This window comes from Hylaeus anthracinus, unplaced genomic scaffold (genome assembly GCF_026225885.1).
Source record: "Hylaeus anthracinus isolate JK02 unplaced genomic scaffold, UHH_iyHylAnth1.0_haploid 5, whole genome shotgun sequence".
NCBI lineage: Eukaryota > Metazoa > Arthropoda > Insecta > Hymenoptera > Colletidae > Hylaeus > Hylaeus anthracinus.
Genome location: NW_026535322.1, coordinates 13,216,050 through 13,236,924, shown reverse-complemented (window position 1 = coordinate 13,236,924; position 20,875 = coordinate 13,216,050). Strand labels below are relative to the sequence as shown.

Sequence of the window (20,875 nt, the reverse complement as noted above, 5' to 3'; positions counted from 1 at the left end):
AATAATAATAATAATAATAATAATAATAATAATAATAATAATAATAATAATAATAATAATAATAATAATAATAATAATAATAATAATAATAATAATAATAATAATAACAAATCAGAGTAACTTTATTTCCACAATATTTCTGAATACGGAAACTTTGTATTTGATGTTTTTTTAAAAAGGAGTCCCTCTGTACCAGTAAAGTACCACTTCGAAATGGAAAGAGATCGCGTAACCCGCCGTTGCCAATGAACTGAAGAGGCCAAGAAAAATATTTATAAAACGTAATCAGAGGTAAACAGAGATAGAAGATTGATTACGTACCGCTGCACAACTTTTCGAAATTACTTCACTTTATACAGATCCTGGAATGGGCCGAAGGAACGAGCTAATGATAAAAGACAAATACGGGGAGAAAGAAACGAAAGGAAAGAACGGAAAAAAGAGAACGAAAGGGTAATGAAGAACCGGACCGGGAGGAAAGCTTCATCAAGCCGATCGAAAGGACTTTCGCCGCTGTTTGCTCTTTCCCTCCCCTCCGCGGACGATGAACGAAAATTTCGCGAATTTATACACGGTAGTCACAGTAATTAGCCGAAATGAGAATTGGTCCCGACTACGGAGCCTAGCCGAGTCGCTTAATTGAAAGCGACGCTCCGCTGAAAAGTCGGATTCCCGGTCAATGCGCATCCATTCTGCAATTACACGCGATGCGATTTGGCAGCAAACAACTACGGTAGATCGATGGAAATGCACCGCCGCTGCTTGAATTTTAATAAAACGGAGAATCAAAGGCGTTATAGGCTGCGATACCATTCAACACAGAGCGTCGGTGCAGATTCCTATCGAATAGAACTTTTTCTTAAAAGTAAAGAGTAAGGAAACGGTATGGTACCAATGTGACATATTCAGTATGATCGATGCTGAATAACTTCTAGATATTGTGAGGTCTGGTTATCATTTCATTACTTTGTAGGTGCTTGATGGTAGGACGCTTTTTTAAAAGTGTTTATTCGTCGAATTAAAACTGGGATCTATATAAATCTTTGTAGAAATACTAAGTAATATAATTTATCTTACTTTTACAGCAACTTTTAGATTGATGTAGTGGTAAACACTTTAATAATATTGAAATATATTCCATACTATTTGACTATTACAAGAAAAGAATTTTTGAAAATAATCCTTCCTAAAAGTGACAAAGACTCATATAATCGATTTATCTAATCAATTTATCAAATTATTCTAATTTGGTAATATTATTGTAATAGAATCGTGATAGGGCATCTCGTCCGCCTTACCTATATGTTTGCGTGATACTGCACTGCGTTGCAGATTGTCAGTTGTCTAAAACGGTAGCTGATGAAGCGTGGCTGCCTAAAAGGAAGTATTGCAGCGACTATTGAATAAGACCATTGAATAAGACAAAATAAATCATATAGAGTCCTACATTATTATAATGTAATTAATCTCATAAACGTCTTTCGTGAATTCTATTGTATGAATATAAAATAATTTTTGAATACAAAAATATAACCGACTTCGAAAAATATTAATTCAGCACTAAGAAGTACGAAATAATTTCTATTTTCTTTGTATTAAATTATATTAAATAACCTTTTCGGAGGAAACAATAAAAGCATATATGCTCCCAGTGCTCAAAATTAAACAAATTTTCATCCAACTATACAGAAAATATAATAAGTATTGTCAGCATTTATAAAAAAAAATCGATTTTTGTACAATTTTTTGATCTGGACTTGTCTACAGCAACGCGAAACTTCTGTATTTTTAAATATTTCATTATATTTCTGGATTTTAATATACTAATTTTAATATACTACTTCCATAAATCCATTTCCAGTGAAATAATGTAAGTAATTCGTTAGAAACTAATACGTGGATACACTTACAAAATCACACTATAATTATATGCAGCTATATAAGATATTTCTAAACTTGTTTTCATAATATCGAAAAATGAAAAAACACGTTGCAAAGTTCCTCGCAAAAAATAAATGCAACTGAAATATGCTGAATTTATAAAACAGATAAGTAAATGCCATAAGATAGAATTAAATAGTTAATAACTAGAGATGGTTAAAATTTGAATCGAAACAAATATATGAAATAATAAATAATATAATATAATTCATAATGAAAATATTTCACAATGAACAAATACAAAAACTATTTAATCAAGTAAACATTACGAATAAAATCCTGTCCGCAACTGCTGCTGCAGACCCGACGTAAAAAGCATCGACAATCTTTCATCTTAATTGGCGATGTAATTGCTAGGGAAATAATAAAACGAAAAAGAGTCAGTAAATACGTTTCTCAAATACATATGGAATAAATTCCGTGCACAGTACTGAATAAATTTTAAGCGAATTTCATTACACGTGGTAATAATACCCGGAATGAAAATAGTTCGATTGAATTTACCTCTTGTTTTTCCTATCTCAACGACCGAACGGGAGAAAATACAGAAGATTTATAGTCGGTGGGAGTAATTGGTTGCAACGGCGATTGAAACTGCGCTCGCAGCGTATTGGTTACTTAATTGGAAATGGAGTGGTGTCTTCTTTTAGGTTGGCGTATTTCAAATGTCATTCTTATTAAGTATCAAGTTTGTGATATAACATTGTAAAAGAGATAATACTTAATTAGTTAAACATTGCATACCATATTAAAGAAGAAGTTTCTTGTAACACATGTGGGCAATTCGTTTTCGATTTCTCAATTGAAATAATTTAAAAAATAAACGTTGGTAACCTAGATTAAACTCTGTAGCAATAATAATTAAGTGTTATTATTAAGACATATTCTCAATTAGTATTTATATCTATAACTTACTCCTTAGTAAGCTTCTGATACTAAATGCAATTATTTTATAAATGTAGGAATGGATTGGTTCGTTAAACAGCTTCACGATGTTATTGATTTGATTTTTTGTATAATTATTGTTAAAGATGCTATAAGAAATCTTAACGAAAGTTATGTTCAATATAACAAAGTTAAACAAACTTTGCCTGTATGATAGGATTTTTGGTTTTCCATTGCCAATCATATAATTTTGTTTTATTTTAATAGTTTAAAATTCCCTCATATTTATCGGCAAACCTTCCTTTCCCGTTTATTTTTAATTTTCAGCTGATTGATATTCTTTAAGTTGTCTTAATTATTTTGATCATTCTTCTAATTCTACCAACCAACATTCAGTACCGAAAAGTATAGTAGCACATTCATTTCTGTTAATTTTGTTTTGATCAAGACTAAAATTATGCTTTTAAAATAAAGATCGAGTTTTCAATATTTTCTATACGAAGTAATCACTACCCAAATTAAAAAAGTCCTTTTGGAAAATGTAATCACAATTTCATTTGAAACTTGCACAGAATCTTTCCTTTGAGAAGTACATGCCTCGACAGTCCAAATTATGTGTGCAAAACAAATATGTTTATATTATTTTTATTCTGTAAAAATCATTCTTATAATTCAAGAAAAATACATTCAAAGAAATGTTTTCTTTTCCGAAAAAAAAAATCGAAAAAATTTGTATTTGAAATGGTTTCGGTGTGAAAAATTCAATCGTGAAAGCAGTCTTCACCTCATCCGTGTTCAAGTGAAGAACTCGAATGATTCGAATGAAAACTGCTTCTTTTGAAACGCTTTAGATCGGAGCACCTCCTTAAACCTTCTACTTAGCATTTTCCAAACCGAAGCGTCCTAGTTAAACAGCAATTGTCACCGAGCAACCGTTACGGCGTCCAGGACACAGGACGCCGTTGATAATATTCATAAAACGAGACAGTGCCGGTGTCCAGTTTCAATCAGACCTCCAGCTGGCGTATAATAATGAAAATAAAATTTCCTGTTTAAATTTCGCAGAATTATAACGAGGAGTCGCGGCGTGACGCCGCTGAAAAATGGCACGCACTGGCTCGAGTTATGACGGACACTGGAGTGTAAACGCCACTGTGGCATCTGTGCAAACTGCGCGAACGGGTTGTTTTACTCTTTTGCCGGTCGAGTCAGACTCAAGCCGAGAGCCCGACAGCTCGCAGATCTCGCGATTATTCCGTAAATATTGGCTCGTAAAGCGACATTGGCGCATTCGAAATTCGCTGTGACTATCAATTTTCGATCATCGATTCCGACGTGCCCGCCGCCTCGACCGGGGGAATTTAATAATAATTCCGGGGGAAATTTACGGGCTCGTATCAGTTGGATATCCAACTTTGTAAGTGAAATTCGTCGTACGCGTTTTAATAACGATGCCACCGTACCGTACACGACGATATAATGCATCGTCGTTGGATCGACCGAAGTTTATTAATTATTCATTCTGATTAAAACGGGTCTGAATAGTTCGCTGGGTATCCATAGACGGCCTTCCAGCGTCATGCTTGTTGATTCGTAATGCATAATGTGTAAAGAAAATAAAAATATAGAATGACGAGTTTAGTTCAGGAACGTCTGAATGTTTTTAAAAATGATCATATTTATAAAAATGTTTGCAACATATTCGATACTGTAACATGTTATTCATTTGTTTACTAGAAATAATACCAAAAGTACGATATGGATCCACTCGTATTCTTAATGTACCGCAACAACAATAAATACATCAAAGTACTCACTAATTTCTCAGTCACTCTACTTCGATTTCAGTCTTTGTTAAAGATATCGTACCTGAAACAGAAAAAAAAACAAATATAATAAGAAACTATTAACTTTTTTATTAAAGAAAACTGTTAATGAAGATTGGAATAAAATCAACATGCTTTTTAAACATCTACAAGAGTTATTTGTTTTCTTCCAGTTCACTGCAATGTATTCATATAATCATTAAGTTTGTATAAAAAGTTGTTATTTCCAACTTATATATATTAATATATAAGGAATATAGTAAATATTTTATCATTTAAAATCGTCTCAATTAATATACAATGTTAATATTTTTATATCTCTTCTCTTAAATCTATTACTTTCATTCGTCCGTTTACGTCTGACCAATTTCGCCTTGAACTACTTATTGACGCATCTGATTTGTGTGTTTGACCTTCTTCCCTCGTATTTTCATCTTTTTAAGAAAACCTAATCGATCGAATAACTCACTGCTCCAATTCTTAATATTTGAACCGATGATAAATGCACTCGGAAAGACAAATAAAATATATTATTCTGATTAACCGCAACCGCACTTTTGTCAATCTCTGTCGTGATTCCACTGAATATTTCTAGATTTCTACGATATCATCTGCGTTCAATTAATTATTCTACAAGGGAAAGAGGATATAATGAATATAGATTACAATTTCATTAAAATTATTTCGAAAAAGAGTCATTTTTCTTTACTAAATATTAATCAATAACAGCGTCAAGAAGAAATTAATCATTGCACTTTCCAGAACAGTTCGAAACGGCATTCTAAAGAGAACTCTATATTTTGCTTTCTTTTTCTAGGATCTTTTTAGGAATAATCTTTTAGATTAAGAACAGACGTTCGAGACAGAAAAATTATTCTTTGATAAAATACACCGATCTTTACGATGGATTATCATGTGTCCTTTCCATAAGGATTGCTTCTCGTAGAAACATTTGTATAATACAATTGTTTGTTATTTTACGATGATTGAATTTTTATATATTATTTCATTAGTTTTAATATACAACCATTCTATCAAAGACACTTAGGAAAAAGTAAAATATATGCTTCGAACAACACTTTACACCGAATAATAATTTGATAATACGTATTAGTCAGATATTTTTCATTGTTTAATAAGTCTCAAAGAATCTGTTTCTTAAGCACATTGTACAGTTTTGTCGACAAGAAGTTCAAAATGATTGCGATATTGAGATTCCACATACTTTTTCGCAAAAGTCCGTACAATTTTCCTCAAATGCTTCGATATTCTCTGCGATATTACTGCTCCATTTTACGGAACGTTCGGTTAATTATTGCACGTCCGTTTTAATTAACGGAATTCAAGTTTCGTGTACGAATGACAGAGTGTTATTTAAACAGAATATCAAAGAGTACAGTTCAATGGCACATTCACGACGTCGATACCAATACCGATCGTATTTCCAACGAATATCAGTACTGGAAAGTACCGAGATACATATTCACCTCCTCGGGTGGTTCAATTTATATTCCTCAAGTTCCCAGCGACGTTAGTTCAGCTGAAATCAGTCCGCAGTTGCCAGAGACTGGCGTCGATATTTCTATTCTCCTAAAACTCGCTCGCATTAATATTCATTGTGATCTCGCCCCGACCTTAACCCGTAAACATTTTCGAAGAAAATAGATCTTGACGGCGCCTTTGATGAACGCGAAGCCTCCCATCGCGTTAATATCCATTAAAGTGAAACTATCAAGGATACGCGTCAACATTGATCAGTCAGGACACTGTGAATTTCTGAATAGAGACTAAGTAACCTGGAATACATTTCTCAGGAAGTCAATCTTTCTATTGTATTTTGGTTTATATCATTTATAATTGTAGGTATAATATTAGGATCCCAATTATTGCTTTACCTATTTTTGTGAATATTTTAAAATAATGAAAGCATTTTTCAATGATGTTATTAGACAGGTATTAATATTTGTTACATTTAGTAAGTCGTCAAATTATTTATTGTTAAATTGTGATATATACAATTTATTTGTGACTGATCCAAGTAAAGTATTTGTAAAAAGATGTATCAGTATTTATAGGAACCCCCAGGGGCATGAATCACAGCGCAAATTCTTTTTGAGATACTATGAATACATTTCTTTAGATCAGTTTTTAATTTTTTATACCAAACTAGAGTCACTGTTTCAATGAGATTTGTTTTGTTTATCAATTAACTATTCTCAATACTGTTAGTCTGGAAAATTACCTGACCGAATTTAGACATTCAAGTTTCTTTGAAGTAAACATAAGACTTTTAAAACATATTTTTAATGTATATAATTAATATAATCATTTGACCACCCATTGTATATACGAGTCAGTCTAAGAAAACGGTGAGTCCAAACAAAAAAACTTGGCGATAACAACAAATTAATTTGAAAGAATATGAATACAACAAAATTACAAGAAAGAAGTTTTATTAATCAATGTAAAATAATAACTAAAGACAAAAAAACTATGATTTCATTTCATTTCATTTCTTCTCATAGAGAGTTAAAACGATTAGTTTCACCTTTAACTTCGTGATCCTATATACAAGTCCTGTATTTACAGAACGTTATTTTCAATCACAGGATTATTTGAAGCGATAATATCGTGTTGTTATCGCACGAGCAACGGTAACAACCACCACGGCGACGTCTAGTCGTAAGAAATCGTGTAATCATACGTCCGTGTTTCAGTGTACCTAAAGACATCATTGACATTAGCTCCTGTATCTTCTCCTCGAATGTACACTCGAGTCGCAAATGGTGTTAGCTCAGCTCCGCGTACAGAAGGTACCGTCCACGTTTCAGGGCAACCAGTCTCGCAACATCAACGTTAGGTAGCTGTGTAAACAATTCCGGTAACGTCTAACGATCCGTCCTTACCGGGCGGGACTTCGTTCGCCGTTTCGGGACCGCGTTGGTCGCTCTCTTCCGTTTCGCGTTACGTTTGACCTGCTTTCTCTTGGTTCCGAGTTAATTGCGTTTACGTGTAACCGAGTCGCTCGTCGGCGAACAGAAGACGAAGAGGCGTTTTTACGTGTCGATGGATACGTCTTAATGCCCCGCGCCGAGCGTAACCCGACGGAATTCAATGACTCCGGATTAATCGCGTTGCCGGCAGCCAGAAAACGGTAGACACGAGCGCGGAACAACCGGCATCCTTCAGAGACAGACTTCAAGACACGGAATTGCTTTCCCACGTGTACTCATTTAGCCCGGGTCGCGGCGATTTATCTTTCGCCGTGCGACGAGCACCGGTTCACCCACCCACTAATGCAACGAGACACTCTGATAACGCCAGCCTCCTCTCTCGCTTGTCTACCCGCTTGTTATTTGCATTCTTGCCCCCGAACGTTTTGCGGATCGTTTCACGTTCCTTGCTCGGTGAACAACACAGGAATTATCCTGCCGTGAAGAAGGCGACGTTGTCTTGGGTCGTGTGCTTTATCTCGAATCTGCGTCCTCGCGGACTTTCCATTTGATTTGCGGGGAAAGGGAAACGGAACGCTAAGGGAAACGAAAAGAAAACAATAACGCGCCGGGCGCGATAATATTATCGTTGGGGAATGCAAACTCGTTCGGAGCACACGTCTAGTTACGCCCCGGGCATGCGGGTAAACGTCGATGAAGTTGATTTACTCTTACGCGAGAGGGATGAGAGGTTTCTTTTTTTTAATGTGAGCTTAATGCCTCATCAAGTAAGTGGTTATTAGCGACAAAGTAGGGGCGTGTATTAAGTGGGCACGTTGAAATATAGGGAATGAAGAATATATTAACCATTTGCACTCGAGACCCTTTTTTCTGGTATTTATCAGCAACTCGAGATTCTTTTTTAGCAATCTATATATATAGAAGATGAGATCTTCAATTTGAGAATCAGGTCGCTTTTACCTCAACGACAATCATTTTATTGACACTTCGAGCTCCAAGGAAATTAAACCTAAAGAAACATTAAGTATTGTACATTTGCTGCGTGAAACCCAAGAACTCTGTAAGCATAATTGGCGAGAAATGGTCAGACATGAACGAGTTGTATTGCACCCCAGACAATATTAACCCTTTGCACTCGAGGCCTTTTTTTTAGTATCTACCAGCGACTCAAGATGCTTTCTTAGCATTCTATTGCTATGAATTCTAAGCTATCTAGATTTGAGAATAAGGTCACCTTTACCTCGCCGACAATCATTTTATCGACACTTCGAGCTCCAAGGAAATTAAACCTAAAGAAACATCAGGTATTGTGGATTTGCTGCGTAGAACCTAATGGTGACTGAGACTCACCTCTTGTGTGCCAACGGTTTTCACATTCGAAAAAAAAAACGCTTCAATATTTCTCAAAAATCCTAGTTCGAGCGATAGCCATCCACCTACAGATTAACATGCAATTTGTTTTTTTTTATTTCAGATTAGCCAGTCTGCCGAAATCATAGACGCCATTCACTTACCTTTTTTTTTACATACGAGCGATAAATCTCCTGATCCACATTATATTTTTCCATAAAAAACTTCAAAGTTGCAGGTAAAGGCTGAATAAATATATAGTAAAAATTTGAAAGGTCTGTGTTTTTTCATATCGCTATAAAAAATTCCGAAAAAACCTTATAAAAAACAGCCTTCCAACAATCTGATTTGTTTCGGATGATTCATCACAACACTAAATGCCATGCACAGTCACCATTTCTGGCATAAGGGTTGCCACAACCTTGATTGTGCAACAATTTCATAAAACCTTACACAAAATTAATAAAAAGATTAGTTCCCTGTTGTTGTATTAAGTTTGAACATCTCATTCGATAATCATGGAAATTCCTATGTTTCCTAGAGTATCCTAATATTTTTATAGCTTTTACAGTATCCTACTTCCTTAAGCCTTGATATCTATTTTATTATAAATACAGCGTTGTGATTAACAACAAATTCTGAAGGAACTACCAACAAATTTTAAACAGAGTATTACAGTTCCCTTTCAGAGCCAAATACATCAAGCTTTTGAGAAGCAGTCAGGAAATCATGGTGGCTAGTTATGAGACTGTTCTTGCATCACCTACGGGCTACATTCAGCTCCTCGTGCAAGGACGTTTTCAGGGTTGATAATGAATCGGAAGAGCGTACCGTGCTCCCATTGTTGGAGGTCCATCGACATTGGCCTGATGTTCTACAGCGGGGTGTTGCACGAACCTATCGGAGCAATTAAACTACCGGTAGACAGGGGTAGTTGTGATGTCACGGCATAACGGCGGCCATTAAGATAACATAGCCCGGCGGTGATTAGCCAGCCCAATTACCGCGAGACGTCGTGGTTCTCCTACGCTCGCCTTTGCTATCGGACCTCCCTGCTTCTCTGACGAAGCTTCAGCAACCGCGGGGCACACCTGTCGCTCTGATTCCCACTTCTTCGTGGACTCTTGTTAGGACGCCTCGTCGCGTGACGAAGATAATACACGTTACAATTAATGCAAGTTCCTTGCATAGCGCTCAAGAGTTCCGAGGCCTTTAAGCTTAAAATATCTTGAATCAAAGGACTACTGAACAATATTATTCAGCGCTGTTTAATCAGAAGCGTGATAATATGCCTAGTCTTCTCTTGGTTATATAATTCATTGAGTTGGGGTGCTCAAAACTTAGTTTAATTCTAGTTTTGAGCAATGTTGAAGGTGTTTTCTCTTGGGTTATTTTTTACCAAGTTTAATACAACACTATCAGGGTATTTAATGCACTGTACAAAAAAAATGAATAGGGCAGAAAGACTTTTGTAATTTCTAATGTATGGAAGATAAAAGATACTGCAGATGTGGAATTACTTTACGATAGACAAAAATATCTAAAGACCATTTTGCATTGATATTAATATCATTACCTCGCTTTAATAGAAGCAAACAACGTTATCTAACTACATAGTTTAATTATTTGCATTTGTGTTCATATATCCAGTTGCAATTTTTGTTTATAATTTCCTTTTTGCTTATTTAACGTAGCATTTATTACAGGTTTCAATTGATTACGTATAATTCAATTTATTTACATATACTGTAAAATGAAAATAGTTTGACAGTCACCGTGAAAACTTATAAGCCAGCATATACGCTATAAAAGTTTTCTACACGGTTCATTTCAATTTGCACTTTTTCATCGCTATACGTATACAATATAAATCTTATTTTTACGTTTATCGATGTAAGTTTCAAGTTAAGACATTCAAGATTCATCGAAATCATTTCTTTGTTTTGCAGACTATTCGCAAATGAACCATGCACCGATAGAAAAATGTTCATATTATTCATGAAAGATCATGTAGACGCGATACGAAACCTTAATAGTATGCATCTCAAGGAATTGGAATGTTTCGTGAATCCCATTAATCAGTCGCAATTGATTTTTCAAATGCGAAAACTCCCCAGATACCGTTGTTAATATTTGAATATGATAATACGACGATAAAGTATTCAAATCTCGAAACATTTTCATCGCTCCGAGTCGTCGGAATCCGCCGAGAATTTGTAGCATTTGCAAGTTCTTAGAATGCGAGACAAGTAAGACGCATCCTCGCTTCTTGGAAATTACATCCGGTCGCATCTTAATGCACAAATGATATTCAAGCTTTAAAAACTTCTGCATTATCCTGAAATAACAACGACCAACTTATTCCGCGATTACTTCAATTTTTTTCTGCTGTCAACCATGAATCTTTATTCCCGGTGAGAACTGGTGGGCACCTATAGCATTATAATATTATATTCTGTAAAATAGTTACTTCGACAGAAGTACAAATATAACCAGAGATGGGAGTATTCATATTCATAAAAATGAATATGAATAAATTCACATCATGCGGATTTCTGAATATAAATATGAATAAATTTATGAATAAAAATGTGAATAACGCGTTATTTTATTCGTGACTAACTCGTTATTCACATTTTTATTCAAAAATTTATTCGTATTCATATTCAGAAATCCGCATGATGTGAATTTATTCATATTCATTTTTATGAATCTCTGTGAACACGTTATTCACATTTTTATTGGTGAATAACTCGTTATTCACATTTTCATTGATAAATAACTCGTTATTCACATTTTCATTCAGAAATTGATTCATATTCGTATTCGCAAATCCGCATGATGTGAATTTATTCATATTCATATTTATGAATATGAATACTCCTATCTCTGAATATAACATTGTTATGTAACAATGTAATATAAGATATTCTAACATTTTTATAGAGAAAAATACACAGTTTGCATAATAAATCGTTCAAACAGTGCATGTTTGAATCATGGAGATTCTACTATATTTTATAATAATTATTCATTGACTGTTACATAATTATTAAAACTAGTAAAACTATTAATATCTAGAGCATGACTCGTATCGTTGATAGATAGAAGCCATCGCTCATGTGACGTCAGTATTACGAGTTGAAACAGCATGAAAATTAATTAGCCAGCTGAGTCAAGGAAAGCTTCTTGTCTATGTTTACTTCTTACTCGTTGTCTGATCACGTTCGACGGGTAATCAATCTTGAAAGCTAATAGATTTTCTTTTCTGTAGGAAAAGGATCAAAAGAGGCAATGTAGTACAGTTATTCAGTGGCGCTCTACGAGTAATTACGTTCTCGTTCAAATAAGCGAAAATTCTTAGCTGATTTTTGTGTAACAAAATAAGAAAGATGTGTATATTATCATATTACTATTGTCCATTCCAAACAAAAACATATAATATCTTTATGTAACATATAGAGGAAACAAATTATATATTAATAAAATTCTCTTTCATTTTTTTTTTTTATTAATATATCATTCGTTATTACATTTTATGTAGAAGATATTTTTCTTTTAGTTCTTGCCGAGAAGAATGATTGGAACGTTAAATTAATAAAAAAAAAAAAATCATTATGCTGCTGAGGTGGCTTCACAAACTAAAACAGATATGTACCTCATTTCCACATTGTTATTTAATCTATCAGTTTGTATGAATCACTCTATGATACTATTACAAAATAAATAACTTTACAAAGTGCTCGTGTTACACGGATATTTTAAGTGCTACAAAAATATAATTAGCATGTCATTAGAGTGTCTTCGTACTTCCATTTCTAATATGGTTTTATGCACTTCGACTTCAAAGAATAATATATTTATTTCTTTAACAAGTACACAATAAATGTTGAAATTTGAGTCCACATCAAATTTTCAAAACGTTGAATTAAATGACAATCAATTACTTAGTAAAGTAAAAATAGTAAGGAAAATAATAACAGTATATTTCCGAGATAGAAAAGAACGGAGTACTATGAAGCGTGATTTTGCGACACCATACGCTAAATTATTTTGTTAAAATAGAAATACCGTAAACTAAATTGTACACGAAAAAGTGAACTTACTTTATTAAACTGTTGTGTTGGATTGCGTAAATTATTCTAAGATAGAATAATAATAATAATTAAACAAAGTGAAGTTTCTTCAGTCTTCAACTTCTCAACATTTACTCTTTTCTGTATAAGAATAAAACATCAATACTTATTTTTTTTTAATAGAGGATACCAGTTCAAAACGTTCACATTTTTTATACCTGAAAGGTTGAAATATTGGATCTTGTAATTTCTGATAAATTACTTGAATATTGAACAAAAATTACTATGAACAAAAAATTTCAGTTCAGTGCTATCAAAATCGACATTAACGCCAGGCGAATAGGGATCAAGGGACCTCGTTTTGGAACGTACTGTACCACCGGATAGGCTAACCAAATTCCTAATGCTCCTAAGGCAGTATCTAATGCGCGCTATATTATCACCGCGCCGGAGATAAGTCAGCATTAATTATTGACGATAACGTGGTAAACTAACCCACCCGACGACATTAATTATGCTAATCATTATGCTAATGATAATACGACCAGCTCTTAGCCACTTCATGCATGTATGCATGAGTCGGTGACAAGTAATCATACTTAATTGTTCGATCGTATAATCGGTCCAGCAACGACACGGTAAAAACCACGTCGTCGAGCGATGCCATCTGCGTGCGGCTGACATAAATTTTCTGCCTTTGCGTAACAACTTAACCCTAATTAGCTCTTTAGTATTCTTGAAGGTAATGCGCCATGATGGTTTGACAACAATTATGCGACATCCTTACATTACAATTATTGCACATTTCTATAACAATCAACTATGTCTTTATTACGTATAAGCAAAAGGGGATGTAAAAAAAGAAGGAATGCAAAATTCGAAGTATTCTTTAAACTATTGGTTTTCTATTCAAGGTCATCTAAAGGTCAATGTATCACGCACATGTGAAATTCATTTGTTGTGGGGGTATACATGCAATAGGATGATACAAAATTTCTGTATTCTGCATTTTTTGTATTGCCAAATGTTTTAAGAATAAAATAAACATGTGTTTGAAAAAGAATTTGTTCTCTTCATTCGAAAAATTCCTTTTTCAGGGTTTTTTTCAGGTCGGATCTGATACAAAGGAAGGATGGAATCCGGAACAAGATAATTTCATAATTAGGTACCTATGCTACGATATGAAAAAGAAAAGGAAAGAAAATTTTAAAAATCTGAATTTTAAAACGTTTTTCTTTAACTATCCAAAAATTTGATAAAATGCAACTGCCTCCTTATTGATACCCTCAATTATATTTTATAATTCTCTATCATGTGGTATCTTTCAGTACATTTCTTTTTGCCACTTTAACGTAAAAAAAGAATCTTTCGAAATTATAATGTTTGAAATGTTCGAGTCTTCTTTTTAGCAAAAGAGTTTTATTCTTTTTGGGAGTTCCAGGCGCTTTACAAACACTTTACAAAAAACTATCGTCTATGGAGTTGTATTAATGCGGAAGTCGTCAACTGACTGCCCTTCGCTTGTTCAGTCCTATATATATCTTTGGATTTGTGGTGATGAGTGGGGTTAGGCTTTAGTGACTATTGATGATGTGGATGATGATGTGGAAGTTTTCTGGAGTCTGAACTATGAACTAGAAAGTATGGATGAGTAATACAGATTGGCGAAAAGGCGGCTGAGTCGGCTGAGTAAACAGGGGGCTAGTCACAGTCCAGCATAACAGTACACACTAACCAAAGCAATTTTTATCTGTAAATTCATTCTAGCAAACAAATATGCTGTTTTACTTTAATATAGTATTGATAGTTGTTTCTAATTTTAAAAGGTATTGGGATCGTAAACAATGGTAATTTTTATATAAAAGAACACGTATACATATGTGTCAATATTCCTGAAAAGGTTAGGGTCGTTTTTAAAGAAATTACAAAGTTATCGCGATTTCTTAACAATGGAATCATACTTCGTTTACATACTTTCATAAAGCATAAAGGGCAAAATTATTGACCTCAATAATAGTATCATACTGATCATTTCATTACGAGAAATTTACATTTTGCATACATATGTAAACGTTATATGTCGAGCCATATTCACAATGACGCAATAATTAAATCTCAAAAGAAACTACTCATTTGCATTTTCTATTCCCAGCAGGGCAATTGAAACACAAGCAGCAATAATTCCTAGCTTATTTAATTAAATTTCCATTTAATTACTCCACCCTGTACATTCGACAACCTGAAATTTCTAAAGAACAGTAAAATCCCAATGGCCATTATCGAATTCATTTTCTATACGAATAATTAATTGATAGTCTTTCATTATTGCTGAGAATGAGCTCCAACTTGCCCCAGTTCTCTGAATCGGATATCGCCGACGAAAACGAAGGCAATTCACGGAAGCAGTGAGAATCGCCGCCTTTTAAGTTCTCTTATGCAAAACGGTTCAACTGTTCGCGGAATAGAAAAGGCCGACCGCTGGCACGTTTGAAAAAGACGCGTTGGACTAGCGGAGGCGTGTCAGCATTATCGGGGACGAATATTTGGTAATTTCGGAGCTGCGCCGGTTGGGTGGTACGGGAAAAAGGAGACAGTAGTCCAGCGAGCCGGGAATGATGTAATTACGTAGTTAGCGGGACCTCACGTAACGGCTTGACATCTGTCTTCTGGCTCAAGAGTCGTTCCAACTGGCATCTGCTGGTGTTGCCCACTTCGTGTTTCAAGAAGCATTTTTCATCCGACCGGATACCGGGCTCCTCGTTATTTCCAAGAAAGATTAGAAGCCGCTCGGAGGAGGAAGAGGAAGAACGAGGATCGCCTGGCTCGCTAATTACATTGCGATCGTCGAGCAGTTTGCGAAGCACGACCACTCGAAAAACTGTATCTTAGGTTTTTGCTGGCTGAGCCTGCCGACGAAGCGGCCTTCCAAACGGACCAAACTTTCTTTCGGACGAGAAAGGAAGAACGATACCGGTTACTGTACGTTGAACAATTTGACGAACTCGAAAGTGAATCGGTGATTGTTGCCGGTTCACTCGTGTTGTGTTTAACTCTTTGCTGTCGTGCTTCCTGTAGGCATAGTTGTTAGAGAAAGTACAAGTATCTAGTCCCATATCCTTATCTTGTTTGTTTAAGTGTTAAGTAACCAAGGATTAGATTCAAAACAGTCGAAAATCAACAAATGGTATCTAACAATAACCATTACTGTTGGAGCGTTTATTACGATTTATTTGTAGAATGGACTCGACGTAGTTCGTCGGCACGTTCGACTCGAAGAAATCGATAACGTTTCAATGTTTAGAATACGGAGATACGTGGTCCGGGCCTCAATTAGGGAGTCGGCCTCGAACTTCGGTCGCGACCGGTCGAGGAGATATACCGCGTAATAAAAGACAGTAATTTTTGTCTCGACTACGGGAATTCGTAATTCGGCAATAATCAAACAAATCAGACGTTTCGGACGACGTCAGGATATCTCCTTGTGCGGGAGTTTCCATCGGAACTCAGTTTCCGCAACACAGTGATTCCTGGTAATCTGGATATCTTCCCGCACAGGAGACTCCAACGGAACACTATTTCGTATCGTCGTGATTCTTGCTAATTACATATATCATCTGGACGTCTCCCCGCGCAGGAGACTCCAACGGAACATTATTCCGTACCATCGTGATCGATTCACAATCTGGGAATTATTTCCTAAAAAATCCGGTGTCACGCGATTAATCGCTGGCGGGCGCCCGACCTTCGTGTACACGAAAATATCACCAAAATCACACGCGACACACTCACACTAACAAAACAAATATTATAAATTCAGTCATTTAAATCAAGGGTGTTTTTATGCCTTCGGGCTTTTTCCCTTGCATCGACGTTAAAATAAACTATTACTTTTCATTCACCATAGCCACGATTCATTATTTATAACACCTTTATCTTGCCTAAACATCCTATCTTACAGTCACGAATTTCTATCCTTTCTCGAACCGTCTTTCTCTCTTGCGTATGTTTAGATTATTTTAGACCCGAAACCAAAGGGGGAACGAATTCGAGAGGACAGATCATTCTTGCCCGAAACTTCGACGAGGTAAGATCGAGTCAAGATATTTAATCGAATAGATTGAAATTTTTTATGTCAAAGAGTTTCGATCGAACAATTACCTTTCAATAATATAATATTTAATTACAAAAGTTGTAATTCATTATGTGTTTGTACATTTATTGGGTTGTCCAGAAAGTTCGTGCCAATTTTTAAGAAAAATTCAAAGGCACAATTGAATTTTGATATATATTTATTGAATTATATAAGTACCATTTTGTTCCACGACCTTTCCACCTTTTAAGGGATGCATCCATGTTAATTGTTTTCAACCATTTCACTATTAAACAGACGTGTAGCACCTACCAAAAATCGCCATGGACTTTCCAGACAAACTAAAATATTAACAAAACGTGTTAAATAGATTCTGCGAAATGACAGCACATTTTCAAAAATCCAACTGAATATCAAAACTGAAATAAATTGAAACAAAGAACTTATGCATAAGTAACATCACAATCACGCTATGACATAAAAGTAAATCTCAAACCGTACTGTGGTAAATCGACATAAAATGAATTAATTGAATTTTGATTTGTCCATTTTTTGAACTATCAAAATTAATGACTATTAATGAATATAAATTGCTTGAAATACCTACATTGGATTTATAGAAATTTCTCAAAAAAGAAACAGTACAAGACAAATACATTCCAATGGCTTCTACCGTAATTCGAAGTAGAAAATGATTAACGGCTAAGTTTACACGAAAAATACGGATCCGATGCACGTTAGGGAGGTGGAATCGAAACACAAACGAACTCCTTTTTCGATCATTCCGAGAGGCAGCTGGAAAGTGTTCTAGACGACCCTCAATATTCAAATACGGACAGAGAAACGTCGATCAGCTTCTTCCTCCTCGAAATGGAATGCCGTCGGCCAACATTTATCTTCGAAGCCGGATGGTTAGCGCAAAAATTAACTTTTCGCCCGAGCGGCGCAAGGGAACGGTACCCAAGGATGTTGGATCTGCATAATTTCGAAGGAGTTTCGCGTCGAATGAACGGAGCGGCGAGATGATGGGGAAAAGAAAGTCGCGAGAAGACTAAGAATAAGAATACGAAGAACAAAGGTACGGAGAGGTGTAGCGAAGTCTGAAGAAGAAGAAGCGGAAGGAAGAAGTAGACGAAGAAGAAGATAAAGTGGAAGAAAAGCGGTGGCACGGAGACGAAACGGATGACAGGAGTGGGATGGGAAAGCTAAGAGAACGCCTGGAGAAGTCTAATCCACATTCATCAGGCTTATAAAACACCGACGGGTACGGGAAGCTTCCCGAAGTAGATATCCACGTTGGCCACCACGTACTCGGGGCCCAGCGAGGATAAACCCCGTCTCTGAACTCGGTTAACATCGTTACCAACGAGAACCGAGAAGACGGTTCTACATTTTCATTGGCATTCCTATTAAAGAAGAACAGCGGCGATAACGAACTTTATTTAGGACACCTGCACGGCGAACTGTAATCAACATTCATTAAAACGATTGCGAGTTGTCGGAAAGGAGCCAGGATTGCCCGGGGTCTATTAGGTTTAGTGATAAGTTCGTTCAGACGCATGCATTTCCAGGAGCATTATCTTTAAACGCCGCTCGCGAGATCTAATTTCTATGAACAGATCTAATTACAAAGTTTGAAACAGTTCGTGCTCGTGTGAAAGGAAGTAAGTGGTAATGCAAGGTTTCCTCGTGCGATGGTATTGCATTTCTGAAGTCGATGGAAGACTGTGCATGCAGCAAAAGTAATATGATGTGCGCGGTGTCAGTGTGATCAACGAATGTAAAGTAGGTTAAGAAGTTTATGCACGGTGATGGGAATTATTAAAAGCTTGTGAAAAGTGTAAGTCGTTGAACGTTTTAAGAATATAAACCAGTACATCGAAAAAGCATCGTACGTACATCGTAGCTTCAAATTTCACAAGGTTTATCTAAAATAACATTTCTTTGGTAGCCTAAAAGTCATTTCTTTATCAAGTTTCATGTTAAACTATGTTATTAACATTGTAGATATTGCGAACTATATCTTGTGTGTAAAGTAAAGAAAGTAAAAAAATAAACTCAAAAAACTTTATACAATTAAACAAAAATTATTGTATGTGAGAAACAGCTGCAAAAAACATTAATTAGATTCCATTGTCTACATATTCACATCAAGAATTACACTGAGAAAATATTAATGAATTGCCTTGTACTTTAAGGGAGAAAATCATATTAGGAATCCAAGTATTAAGTTCCTTGGGAAATTTCTTTTTACAAAGAATGATTTATGTAATATTTTTATACCATTGAAAATGTGTTAGGTATGTTTTAAACGACATTTGATCATTTTTGCAATTAATTTCACACAGAAATCTTGGAGATATCAGCTGTTCCCTACAACAAGTATTCGTCCAAGTGTACTACTGGAGAGAATTTCCACAAATGTTTGTCTAATGTTTTGCAATAAAAAACACGCTTTACACAGTGATTTTATTCCAATTAAATACAGTTAACGTATGTAACATTTGAAAACGATCGCTCGATTTGTTTTTAAGTTATCATTCCCATGGTTTATAGAAGAGTAGTTACGAAAAATGCGATATCTCATAGATTTCTATGTGTAATGAATGGAAAAAATTATCAAAATTATCAAATGTACTTTAAAACGTACACAAAATATTTTCGATGATATTAAATCATTACACAATTTATTTTCGATAATAACAATTATCCCAAGAAACTAATAATTGGACACCTAATGTGATTCCCTCATTAATCCTTTGACTATGAAGGACGTATATATATATATATGCGCCCTCGAAAAATGGGTTCAGAGAAATGTTTGTAGTCATTGAATCAATTTTTTAAAAAATATCAGCTTATAGAAGATGATGAGACGAAACTGTTTAATATTTACAGTTTATTCATAGGACGCTTAGTTTCAAAAATAAAAATTAAAAAGTTAGAAGTTCGTTGCATCTATTCCATTTCAAAAAACTGTAAATATAAAAAAGTTTCGTTTTGTTACTCTCTATAAGGTGATATTTTTTAAAAAATCGATTGTTCGACCGTTGTCTATTTTTTTAGTAAGACAACTGCAACAGGATTAGACCACTACGAGATCTCAGGAAAACACTTTTTTAAATTTTCAATTTTTATTGTTTAAACTAAACGTCCCATTAATAAACTGAAAATGTGAAAAAGATTCGTTTTATTATTCTCTATAAGGTGATATTTTTTAAAAATTCGATTGTTCGACCGTTGTCTATTTTTTTAGTAAGACAACTGCAACAGGATTAGAGCACTACGAGATTGTATGGAAAGTATCAGGAAGAAATAAACCATCCTTGCTATAAACATATTTATTAATATTGATAAGTAAAGTAATACATAAGAAACGTCGATTATACACTAGCCGTCAAAAAAAACTGGACACTATTTTAAAACGTAATAACTCCGAGAGCCTTCAACCGATGTTCAGGAAACTTCGTGAAGTTTAGTTTTGAAGTGTCCTCTGGGTTTGTGCAAAGTTGCATTGACGAGGGTTGATGATAAAAAGTTAATTCACCCCCCCCCCCTCTAAAGGGGTAATGCAAAAAAAGCGGCACTTCAGAAGGGTCCAGGGGCGACGGAAGGTGGTGAAAAAATCAAAAAAACCTTTGAGGCGACTCTGTTTGATGCCCCCTACAAAATGCACCCCTTGAAATCACTCTCGAACAAAACCACCCCTCACAACACCCCCCCCCCCTAAAATCCACAATTTTTGGACGACAG

At 35.1% G+C, this 20,875-nt stretch overlaps 1 protein-coding gene across 3 annotated transcripts in view; it reads right to left on the bottom strand.

Annotated features, from left to right (window-relative positions):
• Window positions 1–20,875, bottom strand: part of LOC128895376 (E3 ubiquitin-protein ligase MIB1) — a 417,384-nt gene that overhangs the window by 55,135 nt on the left and 341,374 nt on the right. Inside the window, exon 10 of one of the 3 annotated variants that reach the window (XM_054157908.1) lies at window positions 1,265–1,374. The exons of 1 other annotated variant lie outside the window; for it this stretch is intronic. In XM_054157908.1, the coding sequence (XP_054013883.1) occupies window positions 1,299–1,374 (76 nt within the window). In that variant the 3' untranslated portion in view covers window positions 1,265–1,298. Of the gene's footprint in view, window positions 1–1,264; window positions 1,375–4,230; window positions 4,696–20,875 lie in introns of those variants that run through there. One more of the 3 variants, XM_054157910.1, reaches the window with a different exon arrangement.